At 33.4% G+C, this 7,894-nt stretch overlaps 1 protein-coding gene across 1 annotated transcript in view; it reads right to left on the bottom strand.

The window, feature by feature from the left end:
• The window catches only part of LOC110466511 (O-acetyl-ADP-ribose deacetylase MACROD2-like), a 14,353-nt gene extending 10,701 nt beyond the window's left edge, over nt 1-3,652 (bottom strand). Inside the window, exons 1-4 of the mRNA XM_021523042.1 lie at nt 3,271-3,652; nt 1,023-1,151; nt 513-656; nt 265-360 (exon numbers count right to left, since the gene is read on the bottom strand). Of these exons, the coding sequence (XP_021378717.1) occupies nt 265-360; nt 513-656; nt 1,023-1,151; nt 3,271-3,631 (730 nt within the window). The 5' untranslated portion in view covers nt 3,632-3,652. The remainder of the gene's footprint in view (nt 1-264; nt 361-512; nt 657-1,022; nt 1,152-3,270) is intronic.
• Nucleotides 3,653-7,894: the final 4,242 nt, after the last annotated feature.

Genomic DNA, 7,894 nt, shown 5'->3' with positions numbered 1-7,894 from the left:
CCTACATCTAGATTTAGTACACAGATACTAACCCCAGTTGTACATACAACCTGTGACACCTACATCTAGATTTGGTACACAGATACTAACCCAAGTTGTGTGTACACCTGTGACACCTACATCTAGATTTAGTACACAGATACTAACCCAAGTTGTATGTATACCTGTGACACCTACATCTAGATTTAGTACACAGATACTAACCCAAGTTGTATGTACACCTGTGACACCTACATCTAGATTTAATACACAGATGATTCTTACCTCCTGTAAGTTTGGCGTCTCCTGTGTCACAGCCTCCCAGTGTTCTACATTCAGAAACCAAGCAACTCCCTGCAGCATTGTGGATAGCCCCATCCACTGAAACAAACAGAATGAAAGCCATTGAATATATGTTTTATCCACAAAACATTCCCTCAGCTATATTGGTATTACTCATGTTGCTTTTAAATTCATTCAATCACAGTACAGAAGTGTTTTGATTCTGATTCTTTGAGGTCTAAAACACCTACCACCGCCTCCTCCTAACAGAGAATTGTTAGCTGCATTGACAATGCTGTCTATCTCTAATGCAGTTATGTCCCCTCTCCAGAGTGTTAGCTTCTTGTTGAAAAATTCATTCACTTCCGCCTTTACAGTCAGCTTTTTGCCTCTCACTGATAAAAAATGGTAAAACAAAATGTACTATTCACTTTAAAGTTATTCATTATTGTTTTCATCTTATTTTGGACTATTTAAAATGTATTTTTCAAGAGTGAAATTCACAAAAAAAAACAATCAACTGTAAAATTGAATTTGATTATTTCAGCAAAGATTTCTGTTCACCAACATGTACAAGACAACTGTAGTCAAGTACACTTAATACTTTGTGGATTTGGTATGTAATTTACCTCCTTATTGACCTGATATGTGACTTGGTGCTCTGAAAAATGACGGAGTCTAATTGAGTATGTCCAAAACATTAATGCGTGCTAGTTTTTATTCAAAGGCGAAATGTAATTTTCTCATGAACAAATACTTACATTTTCTACGCAACTTTTCTTCGTTTGCTAAGAAAAATTCTTCCCATGTAGGAATATCTGTCAGTTGGAAGAACTTCTTGCATTTGTAAACTTTTCTTTTGTCAGCTATCAGCATATTCAAATATTTCTCTGAAATGTTAATAAAAAATTAAAATTATACAATCTTACTTTGAGAAAGGTAAAAAAAAATAAACAAGGATATATATATATATATTCATATAACAATGGTTATATGAAGTAGTTTCATCATACCTGTTCTCTCCGTAGTTTTTTCTAACTATCTATATTCACCAGCACTAATGGGAAATGATCACCATTTCTAACTATTTATATTCACCAGCACTAATGGGAAATGATCACCATTTCTAACTATCTATATTCACCAGCACTAATGGGAAATGATCACCATTTCTAACAATTTGCATAGTTATTAGGAAATTAATGCCAATGAGGTATTTTTTAAGTTTAAGAGTAGACAAATAAAGAAACACAAGACCAAATGTTTCATTATCAAGAAATTTCTTTACAGTAACTGTGTATGTAGTGCATAAAAAGAGTTAATAGCTAGGTTATATTTAGTATAGAAATTCCCTACACTCCTTTCTTCACCTGAAACATTCTATCATTCATACACAGGAAGGAGACATGTACATCATTGGATAAAAAAGGTCAGGTGGGTACATTATAAATATATGTTCATCAACATGTGCATGACTTTTTTTGGCTGACTATTGGATAACATTGTGTGGTTTATTGTTTATTAATTGCAAATATACTACATACCCTATTTTTTTAAATTTGTTTGCAAATGTAGCTTAAAAGTTATATCCTACTTAGTACAAGGGTAAGATAGTAAATATTTCACTTTCTAATGTTATAATATGTTTACTAGAAAACATGATATTGTTTACAACTATATGTATGTGTTTCTCATTGTAGTTTACCCTTACAGATCCCTGTTCCACTGTAGTTTTTTTATATGCAGTAATTACCTCCCCTTCATTTTGTTTAGCACATTGGGCCAGTACACTGCCACTGAACAGATAGCTCAGTTTGTAACAGCAACACTCTAAACAGTCTGAGGTCTGGAGTTTGAATTCCAGCCTAGCCCCACTGATGTTTTAAACTCAAAACACTGCTGTTGATTTTCTTTTGTGTATTTCATCTCTATTGTCCTCATAAAACTCCTGAATGGTATAGTTTTACTTTTCAGAAATAATTTACCAAAGCTTCAGTCCAATGTGTAGTTAGTTTTTGGCAGTGGAATGGGAATCAATAAACTGCTTTGTAGTGTAGCGGAACTAGACTGGATTGATCGTCGGCAACCAGGTAGGTAAATTGGTAGATGGTAAGAGTGTCCGTCTAATTCCGAGGGTCCAGGGTTCAAACCTCAGTCTTGTCATTTTTCTCTGTTCTCTTTCTCCCGTTACAAAATTGGTGAGCTTGCCAATCCTTGTTTCAAGCATTGTGTGTATGCTTACATACTTGCCGACTCTTCCTGTATAGGAGGGAGACTTCCAATTTTGGACCCTTAAATTTAGCATTTTCAACCAATGAATTTGCTCAAATATTCCTATATTCTAAGACCTAATTATTTTATCTCAAAGAACAACTCAAAATAAGTCATTTAAAGGGTTGTGTCTTTAAGGGGTATATACATACATTTTATTTAGGTTTAAATTTTAAGCATGCTGAATCTCCCTCATGAAAATTTCAATAAGGTGGCAAGCATGTGCTTTAGCAAGGGGATACCCAAACTTTGGTTGTAAATAGTTGTCTTCGGGGGGACAAAGTCTTTGTCAAAGACTTAGAAAAAGGAGGGAGGAATGTTAAGGGGAACTAGAACTGGGTCGATTGTCAGTGACCAGGTACCTCATTTGATAATCCGAATTATCCTGACGTTTTATCGACTTTTTTATATCGGTCTGTCATCGGTTAATCGACGACAGACCGATATAAAAAAGTCGATAAAACGTTAGAATAATTCGGACTACTCATTTGGTAGAACACCGGTCTGGCCGTTGCGTTTCTCTTTCTCCTGTTAGTGTTACAGTAGTTTTAATCGAGCAAATATAGTTTTGAATCTGAAAAACCTTAATGATTTACCTGTACACTACTTTATATAAATGTGTCTGGTTTCAGAGAATTTTCTCCTCTGATTTGAGAGGATGTGTTGGGAGTTTCAGTTTCAATGGATATTCCCAACCCGACTTCCAACTAACTCAGTAACTGTAATTGGAGATTATACCTTTATCGGCTTGACATTTGTTGTGCCATTTTGAATCCTGTGATGACAATCTTCTCTGCTGAGGTGATGTTCTCTCAGGACTGTGTGTTTTTTTCGTTTCTTCGTCGTTCTTTTTTCCTTCTGTCAACACTTTCCTTGTAACGTATCTGTCCATACTGGTGAATGAAACTTGCTGCTGAACTAAACTTGGTCGTGATAATAACAGGAAAATGTTGATGGAATTTCGAAACAATATATGCTTCCCAAAACGAAGCGTTTTATACAAGCCGTTCCAACCAAGTTGCATTATATTTGTACTTGGAAAATGACAGCGTATGTTACATGTTTCTCCAACAGCTAGTTGAAAACGAAAGTGGAGCATGCACAATTCAACTTCCGGAATTCAGGTGCGTTCGTTTCACGTTATTCGGAGAAGTGCGTGCATTCGATTCGCTTTTCCTTTTCTTATATCCCCAAACAAACAAAAAGACTCTAAAAGTGACCATTTTATATGAAACACTTGCCATTAAAGCAAGAACAGCACATATCTATAGCGAGTTACATAAAGCAAATAACAATGACAGCTTGTAAACATAAACATTTTTTTATGAAATTACTATTGTTAGCTACAGATGTAAGCTTATGTTTCTTGCTGCGATATGGTCGAGTCCTGTGTTAACCACTAACGCAAGCAATCACATTTGGAAACCAATGTGACTAAATGAGTTATTTTAATGATACGAAATGGAGAGTGGTACATCCGACTTTCTTATCCACAACAACCTAAAAAGGTAGCTATAAAGCTGTTTAAACTTAAAACATTCATCCCAGTATTAAAATACACTCTCCTACAGACAAATATAGACAACAAAAGAATCCTATAAATATTCATTTTAATACAATTCAATACAATAAAAAATGCACGAAATTTTGTTATTAACCAGCCTCTATATTATTATGAAAAGGTACTATTTTATTAACTTCTAATGTGCAATGTTTGGGTATAGGCCTACATAAAATGTCACAATATACTAGATATACAAATAATGTCTTACCGGTTTTTTAATACAATGTTGTTGTTAAAAGTATTAGACAGAAAAGACTACGTGAAGGGTTTATCCATGATATCGATAGAATATTGAATTATAAAATGTCTTACAATATTTCATATGTATTTGTTGTTTTCATTCTAAAATGCAATGGAAGAAACAAGTAACAATTGCCGTTCAAACGCACGTACGGTAAGGAAGAATGCATAATGACGTTGATTTTTTTCTAGAATAAAGATGATAAATCACGAAGTGACTACTCGTACATCCCTTATGGAACTTATCTATTAAATTTCCACTCTGTAGAAATATCGTTAAGTAGTGGTATTTTACCGGTTGGGCCTCCACACATTTTGTGGAGGGGTGTGGAGGGTGTCCTTTTGACCTAGATATACATGTATGACGCAATAGGGGAGGGAAAACCCATGGAATGTGTGGAAGCCGAACCGGTAAAACATACCTTTGACCTAGATATGCATGTGCAACACAATAGGAAAGAATGTGTAGAGGGATTATATTACATAATATATGTGGAGGTAAAATGTTTTAGGCGATTATGCAATACACATCACCGTAAAGAATGTGTGGAGGGGATCATGCAAGATCGAACATGTCCATGGTGAGAGTGATATAGATTTAAAAATAACCTTATACATATGTAGAGGGTAGCCTTCTGTACACAGTCCAGGAAGAAAGAATGTGTGGAGGGATAATGTCACATGATATTTGTGGAGATAAAACACCTTTGTGTAGAGGGATGACGCAAGACCGAACATGTCCACGGTGAGGGTGACATTGTCTGAGCTTACGGAAATAAAACGTGCATTAATAACGTGAGAATCTAAGATATTGTACCAAATCAGATATATATATACACACATTAGAAATAAGCCATCAAAATGATTATTTTCTTAACCATTATCATGTTTTGAAATCAATCAGCCAAATTACAAGATTTAGGTAGAGGTATAGAACCTTATACTACACCTGTTTGATTAAAGCATAATTTGAATCTAAACAGGTCCAAGTTTCTTTCTTTCATTACATCGAAAACATACATTATTCAAATCTGAAAATCTCAATTCTGTTCCGATCCTGAAATATTTAACGAAACCTCTGATAGAAATAAGCAAACAAAATAAATTAATTTTCACCAATTTAATCAACAAAATTAAAATATTACACATCATTCTGATTAAGCAATAACAATGTTTCATATATATGATTTTAAGTTGAGTATTTTGTCAAACATTGCAAAAGCAATGTAGAAGAATTGTACATGGTTAAACAACTCTTTTCAAGCATCAATAGATGATAAAATGTTAAGTTTAATCCACAACCTAGCCATTAGTAACCAAGTTCAAGTTCAAGTTCTTTATTACTTTAAGTCGGTTGACTTATCAGTTATAACATATGTACAAAACAATACAGAGACAACATACAATATGATACACACACACACACACACACCGTGGAGAGTGAACACTAACCAGCAATCAGCTCAGATCTCCAGACACATACCACATTTCACTGATGAAATGAAATGAAGATGATTGGATTTAAGTTTCACCAACAAATCGAATAGTAATTGTATAGGATAATGTGATACAAACAGTATTATTTTCACAAAGTTTTACAGTGTATTCAATCAAACTTTATACTCTTTCATAAATCAACTTTAACAAGTTGTACTAGTACACACCAGTAAATATAAAAATTATAATGAACAATATATATCTATACACGAAAAGATTTGCTTAGGATGAGGTAGCTGTTGAATGTTTTCCAAAAACGAGTAGTTTAGAAAAGTAAAAACCAAGATGTGGAATGGTTAAAGTTTTTTTCATCAATACACATAAAATGGTTTGAAATAAAACTTTACAAACTTTTTGATGATTCGACTAGAAATTTACATAAAAGCAACAAATTGGTGTAAGGAATAAAGATAGGCCAACCAAATTAAATAAATTCCAAATATAAATCTTTCTCAAGTTATGTTTTTAAAAACTTAACAATGTTATATAACAACAATCACAAGACTTTTATAATCAAGAAATAGTTACACAAAATTCTGTAGCATAAACAGACTTGCTCAGTGTGAGGTGGATTATGGGAATGAGTTCAAAAAAGTTTTTTATCATTTAGTTATTATAAAATGTTTCAAAATTGAACTTTAAAACACAAGTATAGTGGATTAAGTACACGGGATTTATTATACAATGATTTAAAATAAAAATAAGTACAAAGTGTTTACTCAGCTTTTACTACAAATAAACAACATATGTTATACCTCACTAAAGCATCAATAGATCCAGTCTATTGAATGTAACCTTTGTCAAACAAAAAATCTAAAGATGTCTAAACTCCTAGATTACAATATAGCCTAAGGCTAAGTCTGGTACAATGTCTATTCATACCATAGTCAGAACATTTTAGTGACATGGGAGTAGGCCTTCCGCGATTTTTAAGGTAATCATTGTGGTCGTTTGCTGTGTAGATATTACAAGGTACACCATTACGATCATGAGAAGCTGACCAAGGAGGTTGGTCGTACGACTGGCATGAAATAAGAACACGAACACATAATCGAATTAGTGAGAATATTAAAAGATCTTTGGAATGCTTTTTTTTATCCTATGACGATTCACTGCTTGATTTGTTTATCGTGTTTAAAGAGCACATAGGCGTTGATATTTCTGGATAATTCACGATGAAAAATCATATCGAGGAGAAATTTGCAAATCAATTGTTTATACAATTCAAAAGTCCCCCAAACACACATCCATTTTACGTTAAAATTTTAACGTCAAGGGGTAACACCAGATTGGAATGAGTGTTTCCGCTCTGAAGAATATGTCAAACAACATTACAGTGGAAACATTCTAAAGTTTATAAAGAAAATAGACATTGTCAGACTAAGACTCTTTGCTTGATGTGTACAGTTAAATCAACCACTAAAATGGAGGATATACAGAAAACTATCGAGAAAATGGACTCTTTATTTAATTTTGTGTATGCTTTTCACCTTTATCAACAATGATTTAAAAATGACGTTTTAAGACATTTTATAGAGGAAGTGAACAGGTGGAAAAATCCAAACGAAATAAGAAACAAATATATTACAAATGTGTCTAGCTTAGAATGGAGAAATACTGAACTGAAAAAAATTATGGAGAAGAAAAAAGATTGACGAAATGATTCAATCTATGTCTCGTGTAGAGAGTCGCTTTATAAAACCGTAACGTTTATCATTTTTGTTCATTTATGTGGAGACTTTTAAGACAACAGCTTAAGTATGATTCGTTAACCAATGTATTGTTAATGTTAACTGATTGTATATCTTGTCTTTATTATATTGTAAGCGTGAACATTTTATCATTATGTATATTTAATTTAATTCTTTATTTATTTTACGAGGATTACAAACAGCCCGAAGGCTACTAGATGCTCTCCTCAACATATATCAAACATACAATATGTACAATTACACAAAAGACGTACAAATGTCGCACACACTTGCACTCACACATACACACATGAGAGAGAGAGAGAGAGAGAGAGAGAGAGAGAGAGAGAGAGAGAGAGAGAGAGAGAGA

The sequence above is a fragment of the Mizuhopecten yessoensis genome, unplaced genomic scaffold, assembly GCF_002113885.1.
Source record: "Mizuhopecten yessoensis strain PY_sf001 unplaced genomic scaffold, ASM211388v2 scaffold11135, whole genome shotgun sequence".
NCBI classification, from domain to species: Eukaryota; Metazoa; Mollusca; class Bivalvia; order Pectinida; family Pectinidae; genus Mizuhopecten; species Mizuhopecten yessoensis.
Note: the sequence above shows the minus strand (reverse complement) of the source record. Positions and strands in the feature narration are given on the sequence as shown.